The 24,739-nt window shown below is 47.0% G+C and overlaps 1 protein-coding gene across 3 annotated transcripts in view; it reads left to right on the forward strand.

Annotated features, from left to right (window-relative positions):
• The window catches only part of SPRYD3 (SPRY domain containing 3), a 135,421-nt gene extending 111,503 nt beyond the window's left edge, over window positions 1-23,918 (forward strand). For 2 of the 3 annotated variants that reach the window (XM_061557655.1, XM_061557656.1), the window contains exons 9-11: window positions 16,263-16,382; window positions 18,091-18,353; window positions 18,651-23,915. In XM_061557655.1, the coding sequence (XP_061413639.1) occupies window positions 16,263-16,382; window positions 18,091-18,353; window positions 18,651-18,785 (518 nt within the window). In that variant the 3' untranslated portion in view covers window positions 18,786-23,915. Of the gene's footprint in view, window positions 1-16,262; window positions 16,383-18,090; window positions 18,354-18,650 lie in introns of all 3 variants that reach the window. The other variant, XM_061557657.1, reaches the window with a different exon arrangement.
• Window positions 23,919-24,739: the final 821 nt, after the last annotated feature.

Here is a 24,739-nt window from a genome sequence, read left to right on the forward strand (position 1 = left end):
GGTCTTAAATCTCAACTTAAATAGTGAATTCCTGGTCTTAAATCTCAATTTAAAGAGTGAATTCCTGGTCTTAAATCTCGACTTAAAGAGTGAATTCCTGGTCTTAAATCTCAACTTAAAGAGGGAATTCCTGGTCTTAAATCTCAACTTAAAGAGTGAATTCCTGGTCTTAAATCTCGACTTAAAGAGTGAATTCCTGGTCTTAAATCTCGACTTAAAGAGTGAATTCCTGGTCTTAAATCTCGACTTAAAGAGTGAATTCCTGGTCTTAAATCTCGACTTGAAGAGTGAATTCCTGGTCTTAAATCTCAACTTAAAGAGTGAATTTCTGGTCTTAAATCTCGACTTAAAGAGTGAATTCCTGGTCTTGACGTCTGCTCTCGCAAGTCGTGCAATTCTGCATTAATTGCAGAGCTTAGTGATGTCTGCTACAGATGGTTAGCAGGCGTGTTAAGATGCATTAATTCAAAGTTTACAATCAATCAATGCTCTCACAATACCTGCAAAAATTCATGCTTGTGTGAACACACGTTTTGTTTATGTCACGTGTAATTAGTTGTGTGATCACACAGCCCACAAGTATTCACTATAATGCACCATAGTATGAAACAAACAAAAGTCTCGAATAATATCACAACCCCGAATCATGACAAATTGACAAATCATCGAATCGCGATTTTTGGTCGGGGGGGGGGGTGTTTAGTTAGCTTGCCTGTCTGTCTGTACGGATGTGTTGCATCATGCTTGTCTGTGGTGTTGCACCATCATCTGTCTGAGCCTCAAGCATAAAGATTGTTCAAGACTGAATTTGAATTAGGTCAGGAAAAGTCTTAAGCCACCAGTGAGGAGCTTTATTGGTCAGAATTTTATCAGTCATTGGCCCACGTATATGTCGCATCTTTGTATGCGTCACAATGTTGTTGGGTGGTGTAGGGTTATTGACCACAATTTGTGTACAAAACTACTATGTGGCCTAGCCCAAAACAAATGTGGGTCATTGTATTGGTGAATAAAACCTACATTTTTAAGTTATACGTGTATGCTTTTTAGAGTGTATATCTGCATAGATGTGGATAATATTGATTGCCCATTCCTTTACTATTTAAATGAAATCTTTTCATGATGGGCGATCTGAAGTAATTTTTATTTGGGGTCGAATGATCCACCTTCCTGGCAATTTAGGAAAATGAATCATGCCCACAAATAATGTTCTCTGTGTTAAGATATTGAGGTGGGCCTGGCTACGAACCATCCTGGGCTTAAGGAGATTGGGTTGTGGGAGGATCTCACAATTAGATCTTTGAAAGTTGGGCTCCTGTTGCAATCAAGGACACATGAGCTAGAGAGGAGATGAATTAATGGGTTAAGGCAGTACTGGAGGACACGGAGCTGAGTGGACTTGCCGACAACTGGTGCCAGCGGTGTCAAGATTAGCCCCTGTGGAGCCGGCTTCTGAAGGAAACCGGGCAGGTGGCTTCCAGCAACATTGGAAGGTGGAGACTCACAACAAAGGGCAGAGCACTGGGTGGATGATACCTCGCAGCGTGGCACGCTGGTGCAGCACCTGCCAGCCATCTCAGCTAACCTATAATACCCGGGTCTGTCCCATGACCTCCTTCCAGAAAGCCTAAAAGTATACCTTGCCTGGCACAGGCACTGTGGTGACATCACTATTACTTAGTGACAAATTGCGGTTGTTTTTTTTATATATATGGTCACACACACAACCGTGTTCATACATGGGAACAATAAGCCACAAGTTTCCATAACATCCAAGTGCATGCACCAAACAACATTGAGCAATAATTGATTTCCATTCTATGGACCAGTGGCGCACTGATGGGAGAGAGAAATGTTATGTTTTATTAAATGTCTTTGTTTCTAACTTTCTCAATGTTCATGCCTAATTAGTGGAGGTTGTCTCGGCTCCGTTGCGTTGGGCACGCGGTGTTTATTAAAAGCAAGCGGACCGGGTCCGTGGCATGCAGGCTTTACTTATTCCTCCTTCTATAAATCAAATGGGATGTTGTTGTACTTTGTTCAGCCTTCGGGCCATTCAAGTTTAAATATATATTGAACGGAGAGAGATTCGTGCAAACACATGCGCACACTCGTTCGCAAACCCGCACTCGATGGAGCCGTTGACTCCCATGCAATTTAGTTCAGAGGCAAGTGCGCTGACAATTAGGCTACACAGCTGCCTCTCACACAAACTGAAACGTATTCAGGATTTATGTGAGGAAGCACCTATTAAGGCCAGTTTGGCTCACATGGGGGTAGAGTGGTTAGCACGGCACAATGGGGGGGGGGGGGGGTTGGTGTGGCCTGGGCGACACCTGGCCGCCTGCATCTCGCCAGTGCTGATGCTCACACCCCATACCAGGTACTCATTTCAGGCTGAGTCGACCTAGGACATTATCCTGGGCTGGCAATGAAACCCAGGTTGCTGGGTTGTTAGAAAGTGTGCAAAGCACTACCACCGCACCCTTACACTTAATTTGGCATCAACAATCATGTTTACAATGATACAAACCTCACATGCACAATGAGATAATGAAAGGCTACAATAGTTTTGGGAGTCGGAGAAAGAAACAGGAAGAACGAACTATGTCGAGGAGAGAAAATGATGGAGGAGGATGAGAGAGGAGACAGCGAGTTGTGAAGTAGAGCATCATGGAATAGCCATGGCCACTGCGACTAACATTGCACTTTTTTCGATTTAAAGCTTTCGTGACTGCAGGGATTCATCTTCTTGGTTCTTTCGGTAAAGTCACGTCTCTGTCGGAAAGACAGCGTCTCATTCAGACGCTGTCTTTCCGACAGACTTGTTCTTCACCTGAGGATGGCTGCTTGTGTTGTGGCCGAAACGTCGTGATAATTATTTGATCATGTTTTATTTGTATTATTTTATTATTTCCAGTTTACGTGACTTTACCGAAAGAACCAAGAAGATGAACATCGCACTCACGCACTCACCCTCGGCGGAGGTTACGGCGCAGCTCTGCGAATCTGAAATCGAGCAACGCAGTTCGGAGGCAAAGTGCGCTGGCCACTATGCTACCCAGTTGCCCTACTCTATCGTCCTCTATCAATTAGTATTTTAACTCGTGTGACCAGTGCCCCAGGGGCTAGGTTGACGTGGCCTGCTGGTAGTGCAGTGTCTTTTTGGTGCAAATCTCTCCACAAATGTAAAGCCTGCATGGCGGAACAATGGGTCGCAAAGGAAAAGACAACTGTCTTTACTATTTCGTGTTTAAATAATTTTACATCTGTCTCAAAGTGTCAGCTGTTGGTGCTGGGCCAGTGCATGCATATATGCATGCGTGTGTGTATGTATAATTGTTTGTATGTGTCTTTGTTTCTGTACATACAAGTGCGCAGTGCCCATCTGTGAATGCAACAGCGTGCTTCTAAATACTGCAGGTATCTTTGGGGTTTGTTTCTGCTGTGTGTGCATCTCTGCCATTGTATATTCAGACACCTTTTGAGAAAATGACAACTGATGAATATCTGTCGATAAAGTCCCATGAATCACAGCAAGAAACCTGGGAGTTTTCCAGCACGCTGGAATGATGGATTTATATGAACCTTAACGCCACTGACCTATAGCATTGTGTGACCCGTAATATCCTGGCGAGTATCAACTGACCCTCATCGCCATTCCCCCAGTGTCACTAACATGAGCACCACGTGGTGAGCGTGCACCACTTGTTGAAGACAACGAGAACTGTTCTGTGCAGAGACTTGTCCGTGTTGCGTCGGACTTCCACAACATGCTTAGGGCCCCTGTTGGCAAACAGTGCCCATACATAACTCATTAAAGATTGGGGATGTTGACATTTTCCACATGCCCATTATTGTTAATGATCTATCCACTGCTGGACGACGGCTTTCCCAAGGCCTCGCCATCTCTGACGGTCTAAGATGAGCTGATGTGAATGCTGCACATCTCCGTGGATGGTGATCTCTTGTGCACGTTTTGCGTCCTCTGGATCCCATTCCATTGTTGATTCCGACCACCGGCCAACATCCCTTCCTGTGACGTGTCCTGCCCAAGCCCACTTTCTTTTCTCAGCATTTAAGCATGATGGTTTATATCTCGAGTGTTTTCTGTCTTCATGTTCCTCTTCGTAACGTTGTCTGGCTCACAACCTATGACTTATAGACGTGGGTCATTCGCGTGGATGCTCTGCTAAGTGTGACACCTCGTATAGAGGAATAAGTAAAAGCGCAACGAACCTACCGAAAGGAATTTCAGACTAAGGATGTTATTTGCGGTCATATATCTGTGTCTGTCATGTAGGAAGCTTAGGAGTATCTTTCACAATATGTCCAATTTGCTGCACGGATGGAGCAGCTGTAGAGAGAGCATGGTAGGGGGGCCACTTGCATTGGGCTGCGTGTGGAGTTGCTTGGGGCTCCTTGTCGTCTGCAAAGAAAAAGACAAAGATCCCCCATATAGCCTTAACAGACTCTAGGAGCAAGTGCTGGTAGCGAGCACCCAATGAAGGCACATGAGGGGGTGGGTGGCCAGCACCACGCCCGGCCACATTTGTCTCCCTAGTGGCGATGTTTACACACCGCACCAGGTACTCATTTGAGGCTGAGTCGACCTAGGGGAGCCCCAGGACCGGCTCAGATAATCGTCACTGGTGTTGGCCATGAGCGGGAATCGAACTCGGGTCGCCGGGTTCATAGCTGCAGCACGCTAACCACTAGACGACCGCTCCCCACACACGTGCGCACACAATCGCGGTGTGGGAGCTTGGCGCATAGGGTCTATGGCAGCATGGTGTTGAGGCATCCGGCCCCAGGAAAGCGTGCTTGTGGTGGGACATGAACTCGTACCCTCCTAACGTGATGTGATTAATATCTGTATACACACACATGCTTGCCGACGGTAAAATTTTTCCAGAAACTTTGCCTGCCACGAGTTTTTATATACATAAAAAAGTTTGTACCGCCATGAAGAAAATTGAAGGATTTGTCTGACTTTGAAAGAGGTATTTTACTCGAAATATTGTTGGGGCCCCAATGACAGGAGTCTCTGTAGTGAATGAAGGTAATGGAACTCGACCTGGAAATTGAATGTTTATACAGCAAAACCTGATGATATTGCAGCAGAATATATTTCCAATGGGATTTTTTTTTAGATGGGAGGAGATTGATGCCACGGGACAGGGATGGGCTGTGATGGGTGAGGGCTGTGTGGACAAATGGTGCGTGAGCAATGGATGCATGAACATTGTCAATTCACCAAGGGCATTCAATTCAACGTAAAAAATGTTTTTTTTACCAAGTAAGGTCCACTGAGCCATACAGCTCTTTTTCAGAAGCGACCTGGCTAACACAAATGATAGCTCAACAAAGGGCCTTATCATGTGGAAATTCTATCAGCCATATACTCTTAAGACGCATGTTTCTAAATGTGGACGGATAAACTGGAGGACCCGGAGACAAATCCATGTGACTACAGCGAGAACTCCAAATATACAGCCAGTATCAGTGTCGGGATCGAACCCACGACTTCCTGTATACTAAACGAGGTAGTTAACATCTCTCCGCCACCCTGGCACCCAGCCGTGCATAGGGAACTGCGAGACATAAGATGAGACTGGGATCCCAAGATTATCGGCCAGTCCTTTGTGTGACTGCGTCTGTGTGCATATACATTCGTGTGCAGAGTTGTATAGATGATAGACTCAAGAAATGTGTTGGCAAACGGTTCTTTGTTTTTTTTTTTATGAATACATGCCACTGTTTCCATTTCCAACATTGAAGCTAATTGCCAAGGCAATGTGTTGGGCATTTTGTCAACATGAGACTCTAGTGCTAAGTACATGTGACTTGTATTTCATGTATATATAAATAACTCGGAATGTTACAAAATGTGAAAAAATATATGCATATAAAAACTTGTCAATGAGAGACGTGTTGTCACGTCAGTCTTTGGGCCAGTTTTAACGAGTTTCATTTATTCATAGATCAACAGTGTGCTGTAAAAGAAATATCTAAAACAAACAAATATAACGATAAGCTCACGTTGCCCTGTGAAGGCTCGTTTGCAACGTCAGTAAGTGATCGGTCGGGTCCCACGTTCGTCCCAGCGTGGTGTGGGGGTACCTCCATTCCCTCACTTGTGCCGAGACGTCTGCTGGCATCAGCACCTGCCAGGGAGGGAGATCTCTTATCGTGGTCAGGGTGCGCGTGGGACAGCCCCGGGGGCGATCAGATTCTTATCTCCATCTGCCTGTCTCGGTAGGGTCGTCACTGCCCGCCACCTCCTCCCCACAAATACCCCCCCCCCTTCACCACTCACCCTTCCCCATGTGAAACTTTAGCCCAAGTAGGCTGTCGTGGTAAAAATGCAAGTCAGCGAGCGCCTATCAGAGCTCGTGTGGCACGCCAGCGGCTCGCGGGGCAAGCACCACAGTGCCGGTTTTGTTAACCGCAGCGTGCCAGGTACTCAATTTTGGCTGAGTTAAACTAGGGAAGGCCCGGGCCAGGTTTGAATACCAAATGCACCGGTGTTGTTCTTGGCCATGAATCAAATCCATATTGCCAGTGTCATAACGGAACACTCACATAAAATATATTATGTGTGCGCACACATTTTACTCGTACTATAAATAATATTTTAGCCTTTTGGCGTTTATATTTGGTACGATTTAATGTCGCGTTCACGTCGACATACTCGGATAGACCTCAAACCTCATGTCAAAGAAAATTATACGTGTGCTACTCAATTCTGCGGAATTTCTAAACAGCTCAACGGAAACAGTACCGTGCATATAACAAATGGAAGCCATATACATTCAATATATATTATTTAAATGTGAGTTTCAAATATAACTATAATATTACCAGCAGTTATGGGGGTTCCACATGCTATGAACATACCTGGATAGAGCTATCTGCTCCCACAGCCTGCAGGAGATGCTGGCATAAAGTCAAAAAGTGTTGCGGTTTTAATATCTTTAGTCGTTTTTGAGTCATCTATCAAAAGTTATCATGTTAAGAGTGGCTGAGATTGGTGCCCGCCAATTCCCTCTCTCCCATATCGCTGTCCCTGCTGATAACGTAGCTTAGAGCCAGCCACCCTGTGCCAGTCTTATTTTAGGGCAGGACCGCGGTGTGCGTCGAGAGGAGGCGCTTTATGAAAAATATTCCCTGTCACACGTTTGGCCCGCAGAGAGGTTTGCCGAACGCACACGCTGGTGTGTGCGTGCGCGGCGTGACAGCTTGCTGGCTTGTGCAGAACGTGCCAAACTGCCCCCAGGTTCCCACCCTCCCTTTCTCTCCCGCTTCTCATTCCCCAGATCCTTCCCTTACCAATGACAACGAGCGTGTCGCTCGCTCGTAAAATCCTCCTCGCCCCTAATGAATGAACTCTGACTTCATGTTTTGGCTTCCATCGACAAGAAAAAAAACCAGTAAAACTGTGAAATGTGCATAAATCCACGCGCACGTGCGTACGAGCAGATGTGACCACTGCTGGGTCATTAGCGCCCCCCTCTAAACCCCGGCCTCGCTGTAGTACACTCACTACTTACCGCCTGTGCCCATGGCCAGGGCTGAGCCAGGCTGGGCTCCCATATTTTCGGGCCGCCGAGACCTCTGAGGGCTCTCGGCGCGCACATGCCTCTCGGCGCGGTGTAACCAGGACGGAATGCCGATGGGCAGGTGTTGAGCACATGTTCTTAGCATGCTTAGCGTGGTGTGCGTGCTGGGAGAGAAGCGGGGATGAGGGAGATGGGAACACCGGGCGGGTGGGTGGTTGGGTGAGTGGGTGGGCGCTGAAGGAATGGTCGCACACGGAGGCCCCCCCTGAATATTGGGCATCGTGCGCGCGGGGTATATAAGGCGGCAGCGCGTGACACTCGTAAACGCTGCATGCAAATGTTTGCGCCTGCCCCGTGAGCTCTCAACTTCGCCTCTGTTGCGGCATGCCCTTCTTTCAATAATCTTCCCACCCGAGGGTTGAACCTTCATGTCACTAAAGATATAAGTCAAAATTGTGTCGTAGTGTAAATCACTCGCACTAAAAAAAACAAACGTCGCTTTTTCTCCCCCGCTCCCGATTCTTGTCGAACACATTCCAAAATCGATTCTTTATTTATATCGAACCCAGTGTGCTGACTTATATTATTGCTCAATTGAGTGCAGTCGCGTATTTATTTACACAGGATGTGTTTACCTTTGTGGTGGTGGTATTCGCGCGAAGAAAATACCTTGAATGCCACTCAGGTTGTTTTGAAGAACTAGAAATTAAATCCATTTGTGTTGGAAGTGGCTCAACAGACATTTTGTTATTGCACATTTTTCACGCCGCAAGCCCGAGACCAACTTGACTTTTTCTTTTAAATATTGAAAATATTTTAGTCTTATTTTTTCCGCATAGAGATTTAAGAACTATTTATTTATTTACGATCACTGAATAGATCTTCTGAGACACCTTTGTGACTCTTACAGTAATGCCCATTACTCATCATACAAGTGCTGATGTTTATATATTTTAAGCAAGGACGTGTCCTTTGCAGGTAATTGTTCAAGATAATGAGATATACACACTCGTTTAATACAAAAAAAAACCTGAACACAGCACTTATAGTTTAGGCAAAAATGTCAGTTTGACATCTCATTCATATCTCGGTTTCCTATTGCCCTGAAAACTAAGCCAGGGATATCAATTGACCGGGAGCGGAGTGCCTGCTCGTGATCCGTCTGGCCACGAACACGTGTTACGTTTTAATGTGCATTACACGTGAGTGGGGAAAGGTTGGTTGTGTGTGGAACAATTGACTTGCGGCTTGCGTGGGTCCCGATGGCCTGGAGTTGCTCAAGCTTGAAAACAGGCAGCGGTCACGGACATTGGAGCGACGAGACAAATTGATTGCCCGCGTTTCCTAATACAAACCCTGCGCCAAGTTGTGTCACACTTGTATCGCATGGGGCTTTTACTTACCTTAAATACGATATGGCCCTCAAGCCGCCGGACACCTGACGTATTTAACTCGGTTGTGGAAATGATATTGGAACGATAACAAACGTAATACATGATGTAAAATTCACCAAGGCCCCCACCCCGCTTGATAAAGCACTTTCGCACGTCCTCCGATGTAATTTTCTCCACCGGCTCACATCAACACCGCCATTCACGATGAGCCAACAGGTGTCGGTGGTGATCACTTGCTATAAATTCAATTGTATGGGCAGAGTACATCATCATCATCATCGCCGTCTACAGTTACAATCCCCGCCCCCCCCCCCCAATCTCATCTCACGGAATGCCGTGCGATTGCCAACGGGAAGCCGGTGCGTTGGGATGCAAAGGCGTCTTGTCCTGCGCTCGGGATGTGGACCAAAGAGCTCATTTTGCGGCTTTGGGAAATGTCGCGGCCTGGGAGAGCGTGTGGTGTGAAGGTGAGGCAAGGTGGTTGGTGTATGTGGCGTTATAACTTGAGGAAGGGGCTTGTTTGTGCTTGCACGCATGTCTTTTGTGCACGCACGCAAGGAGTGTGTGTTTGGTGCATGTCCTGAGGGATCGATAAATAATGCTCGCCTGAAAGGTTCTAGGAATCTAGGACATTTCTTAGAAAGAGGGTGGGATGAAGAGCAGATAAATTGTCGAGCCCGAGAGGGTGAACCCAAGTAACCCACATCCAGTGCCCCCCCCCGCCCCATGCCACCGATGTGTAGCGATAGCCTCGGCAGGGCTTTAAATACATTTTCCATGTTTACCTTGGCCTCATTTCATACATCCTCATTCCTTGACACTTTTTTTTTATTTGGTAAACTTTCTTGTGTTTATGTTTTTTCAGCTCTTACTTTAAAACGAACCATCTCTTTAATGTCAAGATCAATTTTCCGTGCGTGTGCAAGCTCACCTTCTATGTGGCCCCTTGCTTTGTGAACAGCCAAGTCTGGTACACATATTTGCCGTTTCTCTCCTTCAAAAGGCACTTTTATCTTCCCCAGCCCTGTTCCAATAAAATACGAATGTCCCAATGCTTAAGCAAATGCTGCGCAGTATTAATTTTCATCAGTGGTCTTGAGCCAGCGGTATAAATTCCACATTTCCATTATGGGAGCCAGCCTCTGAAAAGACTTCCCAAAAACCAGCCGTGCTCATTTTGGTGACCCAGCAAGAATGATGACCTGAGTCAACGCTGGCGATGATTTTTTTCACCGACTTTTATTATTTGTAGCCGTGTTGGATCAGTCATCTGAGCTAAATCTAGCTCTGACATATGTATAAATGCATAGCAATAAAGAGAAAAAGCAGCCACAACTGCTTAAACCTCCCATGGTGTTCATCGCGATGTATTCTCTCCCAAATTTTGAGAACGCATGGTTTCTCTCACAAGTATGAATTTTTCGCTGCGTCCGCCCTACTGCAAGATGTGTTTGTGGCTTCCGAAATCCCTTCAATTGCATCCTGGAAGCTAGTTTATTTTCATGATTCGACTTGGGAGTCTGGTTGCATAAAACCACTGAAGTGATATTGTCCCCGAAGCAACCCACCACGATATACTTTGTAGATGTTTAGTAGCCATAATTGGTGCCATAGGTAAGCACGCGTCTGGTGGATGATGCATACAGTTTGCATCGACGTCACGTGAGACCGACAAGGATTGCACGTTAAACTTCAGGCAGGCTGCTGTGCTGAAATCACATGACTCTTGCTCATCAAATTTGCCTGCAAATTACTCACGTGGGACTATACAGAGCAATCATCGCCCCCTATCGACAGACTGATGCCCCAGGTCACTCTTGCAAACGAGACTGTCCTGGTTTCTTGCATTCTCACCTGGTTAAAAACAAAATAAACTGAACGGGATAACAATTATTTGCGTCGTTGTGGAAAATGCGAGTCGCAAAAAATGGATCGCTGCTAAAGGGAGTTGGGTTCAGGCTGAGAGATGGGAACGCGATCATGAAGGTGGTGGCCTGATGGAGAAGCTAAGCAGGACAACGAAACGACCAGGGCCTGGTGAGAGTGGCCCAGCGCCTGGAGAGGGCATTGGTCTGAGGGTCGCTGCATGAAGGGGAGGGGTGTGGGAGCATGTGGCAGGACAGAGAAAGGAGGTGGAGGGAATGCAAGGGCTGTAAACTGAATGCAGAAGGCCACCGTGTGGTGAATGGTGTTTCTGCCAGATCACCACGTTTTACATGAAGGTTAAAGGCAAACATTTAAGAGGTTTTCATCCCCAGTACTCGTGGCTCTTACTCTGCCCACAACTGTGGTGGTGTCGTCTGCCTGCAGACCAGGCAGTGGCTGATGTACGCAAATCATTCCATATGCATTCCTAATATATATGTGTAATATATGTAGGGCATGCATCATGTTTAGAATTAATGAATACATTATTTATGGTACGCATATGAATGCTTTTATCGATTGCATGGATATATATGTGTTTGTGTGCACAGCTGTAATAAACATACGAATTACATATGACTGAATCTGTAAAAATATGAAGTGAACGTGCAAAGCACATTTAAATAAGCATCAACAATTAACGTGCAAACATGACATGTACACACGCATGCACATTGCTACTGGCATGTTAGATTGTTTCTCCGTTATATTTGATGTTAGTCCTAATTGTATTGTGTGTGAACTTCATTTCATGGCCATGCACACTGATGAATCACTTGATTGCGAACGCCTGCATTCATCTTAACATTCCACTGCTCTGCAACTGGTCAAATGCTTGGCTTTCAGTTCTATTCATGTACAACTGCACTGATGCATGTGCATGCAAACAAAGAACCATCACTGACCAATAAGTGGTGGTCTTGTCACCACGGCGCTTGTGCCAGGCTAGGTTCACTTTAAGGCTCGCTGGCAACAGGCCCGGGTGTTGCAGGTTAAATGAATAAGATGATATGTACAAAGACAAAGATCCACCCATATCCTTAATACACTTTTGGGGCAAGTGCTGTCAGCGAGCATGGATGAAGGCTGCCACAGCACACGAGGGGGTGGGTGTCCGGCACCACACGTGACTGCCTTTGTCTCCCCACTGGCGATGTTTACACACTGCACCAGGTACTCATTTTAGGCCGAGTCGACCCAGGGAAGGCCCTGGACCGGTTCAAATAATCGTCACTGGCGTTGCCGTGAGCGGGAATTGAACTCGGGTTGCGGTGTTCGGAGCGTAGCGTGCTAAACGCTGCTCCACCGCTCCCCTGATCAGATATACAGCTACACACACGGAGGCATATCTTTTTAGATTATTGGGGAAAGTTATTTATGGGACCAGATCCGTGCATTTGCAGTCGTGGCTCCTGTTCACAAGCCACACCGGATACTCATATACAGCAGTCAACACAAATACAACTCGCGCAGCACATGCTTGTATACACTCAGAGATACAGATGCGGAGTAATCTGGATGAAGGTTGCCTGGGAGGCGTTTAGCCAAACCGACGGACAGCCGACTCGTTGCACGCGGTAAGAACGATGCTGTGTGCTCAGCAGAATGGGTGCGGGCAGATGCCACTTGGGGGGCGAGACAAGTAGGGCAGCTCCCACGAAGGCGACACTCCTGCAGTCCTTGCACAAAACCGTGTTTCTTTTTTTTAAGGCTTCAAGAGCCCTCCTCTGTCTTTCTGCTGCGCAGCAGCAACTTCCAAGCGTTTTATTTTATTTGAAAGCTAATTCAAATTATATCGGCTGGCTTCCCTTGAAATTGCCCACTCCACCACAAATTCTCGTGACGTGCATCGGCCGTAAAAGTTGCTTACTCACCACGCTCGTCTTGCTCTCTTCAGGCTACGAGTGGGAGATCATTTAGTCTTTTTGTATGAATCATCGTTATCCTACGCAAGTGCCACACTTGCTCATCCCAAGTGACTCACCTTTTCACAGCTGCATTAAAGAGAGGGGCAATTGAGTGTGTGAGGCACTGAAGAGTCGATGTCTTTGTTGTAAGGAAAATGAGTGATGCGCGCAAGTCAAGTGAGGTTTGTGGGACCACGGTGGGTCACTGGGAGAGGCGTCACAGTGAACTCACGCTCGTGACTAAGAACTTGTGCGTCAATTGTGGCAGTCTTTTGAGACATTAACAGGAGTCACTCTCCCACAGCGAGTAGCTTCTCGACAACAAATCAACACGTGAAACTTTATTCAGTGGAGACCTTTGCGGTGTGCACAGACGAAGGCAAAGTAAACCCCGTTCATCAGGTACGGATTGTTGGCCTCTTTGCTTTTGTCTCCAGTTAATCCTCTGGCATTGTGCATTTAGCATGGGGCGGAGACGTTGCTTAATCATGGCAATGGATCGGAGCGACTGGGAAAGGATGCCCTTTGTTGAGTCGCCTCCTGTTACGGAAAGAACTCCGCTGGACGCATTGGTGCCCATTGCGTGGTTGGATCGAGCACATTTCACGCCAGCGTGCAGCTGTTTCTTGCAGCTGGCTTGTTAAAGAGAGAGAGAGAGAGAGAGCGAGATGAGCCAATGGCCCCCTTAAGCTTCCTGCAGACTCGCTCTTGTTGCTCGCTTGCTGGATAGTCCAGCAGGTTGCGGACAGCTGCTCGTTCCCCAGCCACGGGCCATCCGGCGAAGAAGCGTGGCCAGGCGGAGCCGGGGCACTTACGGGCCGTCAACGTCGGCGAGGGCCAACTTAATCTCGGCGCAATTGCTGCAGGACCAGTTTAGACATGACGTTATTATGAACCTATGTTAACTGCAGGAAGGTCTTCAGAATTATGTTGGCCACTTGCATGATTGCAGCAATGGCACGCTTTGCTTGACATACAACAGAAGGGGCATTTCTCTAAACGGCCAACGGAGTTGCATGCCATTGTGAAAAGCTGCCTTGACTGTGCTTCCATCTCTGCAGAAATCTTTTTTAAAAGTCTCCCAGTTATTTGGCATCACGTGATTAAAACAGCCAATAAGGGCACAGGGACATCCTGTACCACACCCCAGGTTTCCACATCTGCTTCTCTTCTTGTGGGTGAACTTGCTATTTATCAGCCAAATTATATATACATGTTTTATTACATTTATTCCGGTATTACATTTATTCCGACTGGAAAGCTGGGCAATGGAGCATCTCTAAGATTGCAGCGAAGAATAATTTTCCAGGATAATCACGAGGCATGTAACAACGCACACATTTTGTCAAAAAACCGTGGCGACAGTGGATGTTTGGTTTAATGGTATCGTGAACCCAAATTGTGACGTTTCTGAAAATTGTTGCGGGAAGGAATGGAGCAGTGAGTACGTGCCTTGTGAAGAACTTGCAACCTTTTGGATGTTTCCGTGCATGTATTGATGGATGGTTATATTGAGTGCCAGATAGACGGTGAGCACAATGACAGACAAGCAGATAGGTAGACAGACAGACACCTGAACGTAGGGGTAAGTGGAGATTGTTACGTTGCATCCGGTCAGTGTGATCACCACACACACCACCACCCGTCTCAAGTTGTAAGACATGCCACACAAAGGGTACCATTTGTCTTCCCAGCACTTTCTGTGAGCCTGCAAACGCGATTACCTAAACACGTGTCGTAAATCTGAAAATGACCGTGATTTATGGATTAGCAGCTCGCGCAGGTGCTGGGTTTTCTTCACGTCTCCCCGCACATCTCCCAGCCGCCTCTCTTCTCCACGTGCCACACCCTCGCTCGACTGCCCACGTTCGGCATGCCCAGCATACATTTTCTCGGATACTCATCAAACTTTTGGATAGCCATCTAACAACGATGGTCACTGCATCGCGCGCTTCCAGATGCTCTTCTGCAGCCGTCTGAAATCGTTTTCCTTCCAATATTACGAAGCCACTGAAGCTATGCACTTTAAATCGAGATGGAAAACTAGAGATGTTTGTGTTTAGTTTGTTGTCCTTCCCCTGCACCTCCGATTAGCACTGTTGGTTATGTACGGTACAAAGGAAGTTCAACATACATACATCACCTTAACAAATGTTCTGCTGATGAGGCAGATTCCTGGTTGATGATTCGAGGTTGATGAATTACATAGATGAGTGAAACTCCGAAATCCACTGGGCTACGAGTGGTCAGGAAATGAAAGTACAGCAAGTGGGTTCCTGAACCCATCAGTGCTGACCTTTGAGTGAGTGGTATGACGCCCGATGGATGTTAAGGATCCCGTGATGGCATTCGCAAGAGTAGGCCATTGTGTGCCTGCGTTTATGGTCCACATTTTCTGCATATGAAATATCATCCACATATGAAATATCACCCGCATATTACTCAATTTGGATTATACAAGTCACTGCCTACTGCAAATATTTGGCAGGACCCTCCCTAACAGAGTCATGAGACTCAGTAAGGCTTTCCTGAGCAAAGAAACATAATCATAAATTGTAATATAAGTTGCATACGCCTTCCATGTACCCCGAGCTTCTCCCAAATGCACAACACTCCTTAAAATTAATGGGCTAAACATTCGAATGCAGGATGCTTCTGAGTGTTCGGATTCAGCGAGTATTAACCTGGGTAAATAAATTACAATTTGTCATGATCGCAACAGGGATGGGAACATTCGCAGCTTTTACGAGCCAGACGGTAATATTCTTCCGGTTGAACAGTCAACAGATGCTTGCAGTTATGCTTTTTGCCCTACCTATAGGCAAGGAGAGATGGATCGGTAAACAGAGACAGATGGCCTGTGTTTGACCCACGATGTCTGGAGTTGCCCATCTTGGATTTATATCAGGGATGATTGGCAGGGAGTATGTTCTGCTTTATAGACAGTTTTGTCAGCTCTTTGTTTCATATAATACTCATCCCAGGTGCAGGTAATTGAATCCTGCTGGAAAGAGTGATTTTTCTTTTTTTATACATTTGCAGTTGTTTCATTCAGCCACATGTGGGCTAATGTGTGCAGCCTTACCTGCTCGGAATCGATTGGGTTCAAGTGCCAGGGATTCACAACACCTGTTTTTTACAGAGGCCGTTGTTACGCCTTGCACGACATCAACTTGATGCTGCAAAATTGAAGGTCATCGGGTCGGGGGTTTGTGTGCGGTGTACATGTGCGTACGCACGCACGTACTTACGTGAGGAGCAGTGGCGTGCAGTATTTTTTCCCATGTCACGATTGTCTGGGTTCGTGGACTGCTTCGTACATAAGTAACAATTCATAATTGAACCTTGCCTGGTCCTTTCCAAGGCTGACTCGGTCTGAAAGAAATCGCTTCAACAGTCTATAAGGCTAAGACAGATAATCGTCCATGTTTGTGTGCGTCTGTGTGCTGCACGTGTGTCTTGCATGTGTCAAGACGATGGTAAAATATTCCACGGGAGTGGTATCGGCGACGCATTTGGGCCCCGCTGCTCCAAGGGCGACATCATGGGCTGTGGCATCACCTTCCCGCGCGACTACCAGCTGGACAGTGAGGGTAAGCGGTGTTCCCTGACCCTCGCCCCCAAGCAGCTGACCAACGGCGCCACGACGCCATGGACATTGAAACTCTCTCATGAAGGTGGAAAACTGACCAAAGAAGAGGGAGCAATAGAGAAAGAGCAATGTAGGGATAGAGCACGCCATAGACAATAATGCGTGAGGCCAGCATTTTTCAAATTGTTTTTCCAGTTGTTTTTGTGTGTTTTAGGTCCTCTCCCTACATTAATAACTAGTATGAGTATAAATAACTACTTCACGTAGTATTTTCTTGATAGCTACATATTTCTCACTTTTATTTTTGTACACGCACACACACACAATTTTGGTGTCTTTAACCATTCCAGGTCGCTGGAGTCAAGACAAATAGGCAGGCCAGACATGGCAGGGAAAAAGAGGGCACTGACATTTTTGGAGAGATGAGGCAGAGAAGGGCAATTTAAACGGGCCAATGTAAAGACCGGGACAGGAGGCTGACAGATGCATCTTTACAGCCAATGTTGCCTCACAGCAGCGCTGGCAGCTTTTGTTTGCGTCCGCACATCCAGCCCGACGACAGCGCAGGCGATGGCTCTAGCAGAGAGGCTGTGCATTCCTGCTGCCCCCTTCCCTACCCAACCCCCTTCTCTCTCTATAAAGAGGTACCCCCTTGTTTGCCCCGCCTGCACACAGCCCCAACCCCCTCACCCAGCCGCTCGCCCCGCCACCAGCGCTCCCCTATTATGTAGTACCTGATACAGCCGCGGCGCGGTAGCGTCTGCCCCCCATGCCCCGAGGGCCGGGCGGCCGGCGCGCGCTGCGGCCGCAATCGAGCGACTACAGAGCTCGCCTTCATCGCCGTGCCCTCTCGGGATCGTTTAATGGGACCTCGCAAACGGGACATGCCGCCCCCCCCTCACCCCCCCCCCCCCACAGCTCTCCCCTCGCCCTCTACACATCTCCCTCCTCCCCTCCACCCACACCAACCGCCCCCCTGTCCCTGGGGAGACTTTCCCAGTACGCCTGCACGTATGCGCGTGAAGTGACGCCAGTGAACGCACCTAATCGACGCGCGGCTGCCCCCTCTGGTTATTAGCCTTGATGCGAGTCGCACTTGGTGCCGGGAGGTATCCTGAGGGGGCCATTTGACTAAGGCTTGAGGGTTTTGGGGGATATGGGGAGGGGCGAATGGGGTGAGTACGAGGAGGGGTGGACCAAAGTGCTTAATTTTTACGGTAATTTTAGCAAAGCGTTCAGCCTAAAGGAATTTAAATCTGGCACAATGAGGCGCCGATCGCGCGCTGTGCTCGTTTTGCAGATAACATAATCTCACGCAATTATGGCCCAAGCGTCGTGCCCCCTTGGGGACCGGAGCCCGTCCAGCTTCTCGACCGAACTGGCTGAAGGGATGCTTGGGATCCAGCGTTCCCGCATGTGAGACGCCTCTTCACGGAGTGGAGGATGCTCCATTGTCTGCATTGCACTGAGAAAACATCCATATACAACACATTTATATAAATGATAAGGTCCCCCCCCCCCACCTTTCCTTGTGGTTCCGCATTTTTGCACGTGTGTGGCGAGACCATGCCACGTTCTTGCTCGTCGTGGCCCACTGTCAGTACAAGGGCATCTTGGTTTGTATCTGAGTCCTCACAATGTTCATTATTGTTTTATAACATTCCCAATAAATATTTGTGCATGCTTACGTATTTGTGCGCCTTTCCCAGGTGACAGCGATGGCACCCCGGAGTGGAACGTGAGTCCCGTGGACCCAGAACCCGAGGAAGCGGTCGACATCTGGCAGCCCCGACTCCCCCGAGACAACATGACCTTCGGCAGCGACACGGACGAGGAGGACGAGGAGGAGGAGGACGAGGAGGAGGAGCGAGACGGCAGGGACAGGCGGGTCGAGTGGCAGCAGGACGACAAAGGAGATGGAGATGACGGCGAGGGAGACCAGGACCCAGAGCCACCCGGCATTAAGGTCATGGTACGGAAACACAGCGCGGCATTGCTCACGGCTGGCTACGGACTTCAATGTTAAGTGCCACGTATGGAGATGATTCACACTCGGAAATAGTGACTTGAAGGTGGAGTTCAGAATCATAAGCAGAATATTTATTTGTTCTAGAATAATCCGATGAGCTGTGAAGTTATTTTTCACGGATGTCCAATAGGGGCGGGTGAGAGCGTTACAACAACAAACAATACAGCACTTGTCCCAAGAGTCTGTTGAGGCTATATGAGGGTGCGGGGGGGATCTTTGTCTTTTTGTTTGTGCGGCCAGGTATTCTTCACGCGGAACGGCAAGGTGGTGGGCAGGCGCGATGCCCGTGTGCCTCCCGGTGGTTTCTTCCCCACCGTGGGCATGCTCAGCTGCCACGAGAAGGTGCGGGTCGACTTGCGGCCGCTCAGCGGATAATCCTGTCGCCACCTCCAAGGCGCGCACTCAGCTTCTCCGCACCGCCACCCCCCACACCCCCTCCCGACTCGCCTCTGATCTCATGCACTCGCGCCGCCCTTGAGGTCACCGGCTCTCCCATTCCACCCATGTCAATGTTTTAGTTGAATCACTTCGGGCGCTATTCTCGGCGGTAGAGCTCACGTTGCGTGAACCCCTGATCGCGTCGGCTGTGCGCAGCTCCTCGCAGGAGTCGTGTATAAAGAGTTGTAATCCACGTGGTGGAAATTGACCAAAGGGAGGTCGTGAGAATGGTGGCACTTACCCGTTCTTGCATGAACACAGCATATACAGTACAACATATATATAAAGTATTGCTTTACAGTGAATAATAACACGATATTTTTTTTCTTCTGTATAGAGATATAGAGCAATATCTGAAAAAAATATTGTTGCAATTGTAAATGTGTGCATATATAAAATGAAAGTCAATCACTTGTGAGGCACTTCCAGGGAATTATTATATTGTTGATATCACATTGCGAACCTACGGAGGGCATGAGATCGCTCTGAATTAAAGAGGTATACAACCAGAGGCCCCGGGGTCACGTGCGCCAATCAGCGCATTTCTGTCGCATGGACGGGTGTGGTGACGTACTGCGTCCGCGGATATGTCGTTGCAAGTGGATGGGGCAGATTAGAAAAGGTAGACTGTGACCCATGCCATCTAAAGTTGCTAAACCCCACTTGTATCAGACCAAAACCACAGTGGTCCCTCAACTACTCTGCTCATAACTTCCCCTCGACCCTCAGCTCCACAGTCAAGCTTTGAAGCTACAGCCGTCATATTATATAAGACTTGCTGATGGCGTCGTCATTATATAGATCAAGGGCAGTGTACTCCAGAAAACGATTGAAGGACTTCATACGACGGCCGAAAAGTAGTGGGGCTCAAGATGAATGAGACGAAACAAAAGTCACGTGCGACAAGTTTCGTGGAACAAAGGGACAATAGTTGTTGCGGACGGCCACAATTGGAAAACGCAACAGAGCGTGTGTACCCAAGGCAATTATCGAAGAGAGGCTGGAATCACTGCACATCGCCTGTCACGGCATGGAATTGTAAACAAGGACTGTGACTAAGAAGATGGTACAAAAGCTGAAACATAAGTGAAGAGGAGGGATGGAAGGAGAAATGCATTCTGTGAATTATACTGATAGACGGGAAAATAGAACACGTGGATCCGAGAACAAGTGCAAATTAGGGACTGTTAAAAGAAAGTAAGATTGGGAAGGGCACGTTGCTCAAAGGGATGATAGCCGGTGGTCGAGACTAACAACTGAATCGCAGCCAAAGGAGGGGATACGCCCCCGGAGATGAGAACTGCGCACATGGGGTGATGAGTTGAGCTCAGCGTAGGAGCGGGACGGATCGTGGCATCACACAACCATGAGGTGTGGTGACAAATTGGGGGATGGTGGGGGTCCTTCATCCATCGGTGGAGAGAACATGGCTGATGATGAAATGTGATTAGTAGCTGTCTGGATGATGATGATGGGGTAGTGAAGTGCATAAGAATCTGCATAATGAATGTTATCCAAATCCGTGCTCCAGGTCACAGGGCTGAAGTGGTCCAGCCCAGTTATGAATATGTTAAACAAGTGATTCTCGTGAAAGAAATTACCATAAGTAAAGTAAAGACTTAATCTGCTCTTGTTTTCTACCATCATTTTCTTTATTCCTATCTACGGTTATAGCCTCCCATGCCTTGCCACTCACAATTTTCCACGGTGCAGGTTTGTTATTGGTTACCACGTGGCGTGGGCAACATGCATTGTAAACATCTTGTAGAAGGGAGGAGACAGTAAAAGCGAGGGCCATGGACCTCGGGCGGAGGTCTTGAGGATAGCAGTGAAGAGTCAGAGTCGTTAAGAATTTGCATGCTCTCATTTAGGTTGAATCCACGCAGGCTTGTGGCAACCTATGCAAGGGTTCAGATGATGTTACATGTTACGTGCACTTGCTCTGTGCATATAGACACATGTTTAATTAACAAACAATGTATATAAGGTACTTGTACGTGCGCGAACACTTGGTTTGGGAACTTCAAAAATCACGGGCACCACACAAGACCCACATTGATTTCCCTGCCCTTGCACAGAAGGTACGGTACAACGTTTTGTTTGTAACGAGCGTGCACATGTAATTGGGTTCTGATGTAGTCGGTTGAATTGGGAGGTGGATTGTTCGTGACCCCTGAAGGCCTGGAGGTCACGCTGTGGCACTGTTCTTTTGCACAGTGTGAATATAATTGTACTGTATATAAATTGCTCATTTGTTTACAATTGTACAAAACAATGCATTTGCGCACCCACCATCCCCTCCATCTCACGCGATGAAGCTTTACGTATTTCTTTTTTTATCAGCCGAGACATTTCCATGAATCGTGGAAATCTGAACGGCGAGGGATCACAGGTGGTTGTGGATATCTGCTCTAGTGTGCAGGACTCACGTGGAATGCTGGCCATACAACATGAGTGTGCAGCACAGATACGGCGCTCTCTGTGCATCTGGGGGGAAGGGGTGTGGTGAGGCTTTCCTCTCACCCTTGATCAGTTCCGTAAGTGCTCGGGACAAGACTGCCCCCTTATTGGCCAAAGGGCCAAACATTGTGTGCCCTATGCAAGACTAACTTTGTCAATGAACACGCATTTACATATTCAAGCTGTTAATAAAAACTTTGCTTTTGGTAGATTTGAAGAAGTTCAGACACGATTCATCTTGCCGCATCAGCCATTCTTATCTGCTTGTTAAGTGGATTGGAAATTACGATTCATTATTGTTTAGTTGTACATTCCATCGAATTGCAGAAGCATCTGGAAACTCTTTACTGTCCTATACAGGGTTACATATATAATGAGGGTGGCATTAATACGAAAATATTTACATGTACAATGACACGCAACATAAATAAAGAAATAAGTGTTAGAAGCAGGCTGGCCTAGAGAAGGAATGTGTAACGGGATCAATCGTAATGCAGAGTTCCAGATGGAAAGGATGTGTCTAGTCTTTATTGAACAGTGAGCAAGAGCAGTAAGTGTCACCAGGAAGGAGAAGGTGAACGAGTGCGATGATGTGGGGGGCTTGGAAAGGAATGCCCTGCAGAAGCAATATGATTAAAGAGTGTGCCGCAGTATCGCAAATGGACTCGTATGATGATTGACTCACGTGGCTGCTTCATCAGAACATGCCCCGCTTGGGGCCCTTTTGGAAATACATTTTGCTAACTCTAGGTCATGTAACAACAACAACAAAACAGCATACAAATGTTATGCGATTAAGTGAGGTGGAAATGTTGGCCTCACATGAATTTCAGCACTTAGTCTTTTAATGCAATTTTGACTTTGGACAAAAGTGGAACATGTTTGGCGCTTCAGGTCTCGAGTCAGCTGTTGCTTCTCATTCCCATTGATGAACTAACTCGTGAATGAATATGGACATAGTTTGGAGACAGTTCAATAATTTCAAGCGCTGGATTCAGATATAATTTGGTGAAATAAATCGGTGGTGTGGTGTGAAATTGCATGTGACTGTCAAAACTCCAATCTTTTTCTACTCGTGAAATTCATAAATTGTTAGGCTTTTATTACATTTGCAACCAGTTACTTTTAAGAATAAGCCATTTTTAATAGCCCAATATTGCTCCAAAGTGTCGGCGGGGGGGGAAGCAGCCTGCTGGTTCAGGCGAATGGATGGGCTGGTGGTGAATACATTCTCCATGGAACCCATCTGCACTGTGCCCATGGTCTTATTACGGCAACCACTGGCTAATGCCGGTTGTTGCCACTGCCAGACTGTGTCGTATATTGCACCATGCAACGTCGCCATGTGTAATCGTTTGGGCATTGTATGTAATGCCAACATACTGCAGTAAAAAAATAACTATTATATGCAGCTTAATCACAAAAATATAATTGCAGGACCGTGTGTGGTCTTTGTACGTTTGCTGAGGTCTTTTTTAAGAGGTGTTATATCTCAGCGGGATGTCAGATGGATTCAAAAGGGAAATTTGATGATTTCACCGTACAAACTTTATCGCAGCTGCAACAAAAAGTCATCGCCAATGCCAAAACCATGTATCAGTGTGTGCAGAGCTTAGAGGAATCTCTGGTGGGTGCGGCACGTGTCTTGTCCAGACTGAATTCACCCACTGGTCAACAATAGCCAGTGTTGCCAAATCAGATTTGTTTTTAGTCCTTCAGATATCAAAGGTTTTCATGTCATGTGCGGGGAATCTGCATTTCGGAATATTGGCACAGGGTTTGGTTTTCCAGAGGGCTCTCTGCTCGACCAGCGGAACATGATTGGGCCAGTGCCTTGGCTGCGTGAAGGGGTTGTTCTTAAAATAGTTTTTGGGCCACTGGCAGGAGCCACTGATGACACCCTCAGAGGCAAAACCTTGTAACAAACAAAACGCATCCCATTAAAGAGTTGTAGGCTCACATGTTCAACTTCCTCGACTTCGCAGCAGGAGAGCCCAGGATATTCCCGACGAAAGGCTATTCACATTTCTAATGTAAAGTTGTAATAATTGGGGGGGTGTGGGAGGGGGGGGGATGCTGATTGGAACACGAAGGGCGTTTTTGTTGTTAAACTGATTTGACAGCATCGGCAGACTGCAGTGAACTCGCACTTTGGATTTCCTGGACGTTTTGTGCACCGCTGACCCCTTTCACCCCACGCTCGCATTTTGGGCTCTTCAATGAATGTACTGTAAGTGCATTTGTCATGTACTGTAAGTACTGTAATGTATTTATGCTGGAGGGGGTGGGGGTTAATAAAGTGATGTATAACGCAGAAACCGCCGTTTCATGTCTTTCTTAAGCCCCTTGAAATCGTGACATGCACAAGTGGCTTTATGAATGGCATGGCAGTCGGTTTAATTCATGGTTGCATTTGCTGTGTGAGCCTCTCTCCCAGCTATCCTTCATTTTGTGAAGGCACTATAGTGTATTTAATCAAGCGTGGATGCCCATTTAATTGAAAGGGTTGATAATTGAATTCGTGCTTGTATGCACGTGAAATACATCAACGATAAACAACTTGGTACGTCCTCTTATTCACCAAGGGCTCTAAACTGCCTTCTTAACTATAATAAATTACCGTGCTTGGCTGATGTTCGTGGCCCACCACCAGAGCAAAATTAGAACTATAACCGTATATCCCTAGCCTCAAACACTTGAGGCGCTACATTTACATTTTGATGGAGTGACACAAAACAACTACTTGTCGATTTGCCCCTATTGCTACCATCGTGACAATTAGGTGGCTTTTGCCCATGCCTCTGAAATAAACGTCTTTTAAAAAGCCACGGTGTTCAGAAGCAGCAGAGGGCCCGAGACACGCAGATGGGGGAAGGATTGTCCAATGTTTTTTGTTTCCCAGGTACTGTGGGCACGTGTCATCCCCCCTACCAGTGGCGGCTCGTCAATAGAGGGCGCAGGGGCGCCGCCCCCATCAATATTCTAGAAATATACGTATACAAAATTTATATAAAAATACATAAATAAAATATTTTTTTCATACGATGTGCCGGCTGGTAGTAAGAAAAGCATCAGCATTTAATAAAACTGGCTTTAATCGGTCAACTATTTTCTATGTTTTTCAATGTGTTTCATGCGGGGCGCCGGACAAATGGATGTCTATGTGAGACTTTACATTTTCGGACAGCATGTGACCTGAAGCTGGTCTCTAATTGGTTTCTTAAAGATTCTCCTCGGGGCGCAAGTCGTTGCGTCCCTGGCCAATCAGAATTGGATACATGTTATTTTATCCAATCTGATTGGTTCTCGTCACCTGTCATTCAAATTTACGCTGTAGGCCACTACTGCGAGTGCGAAGGCGACACCACTTTGACACTTGCTAGGCTGATCAAATTTTTTTGTGTAAACAATGGCAGCAGTTCATCCAAATT

The sequence above is a fragment of the Lethenteron reissneri genome, chromosome 23, assembly GCF_015708825.2.
Source record: "Lethenteron reissneri isolate LAM-NWPU_2019-01 chromosome 23, ASM1570882v1, whole genome shotgun sequence".
NCBI lineage: Eukaryota > Metazoa > Chordata > Hyperoartia > Petromyzontiformes > Petromyzontidae > Lethenteron > Lethenteron reissneri.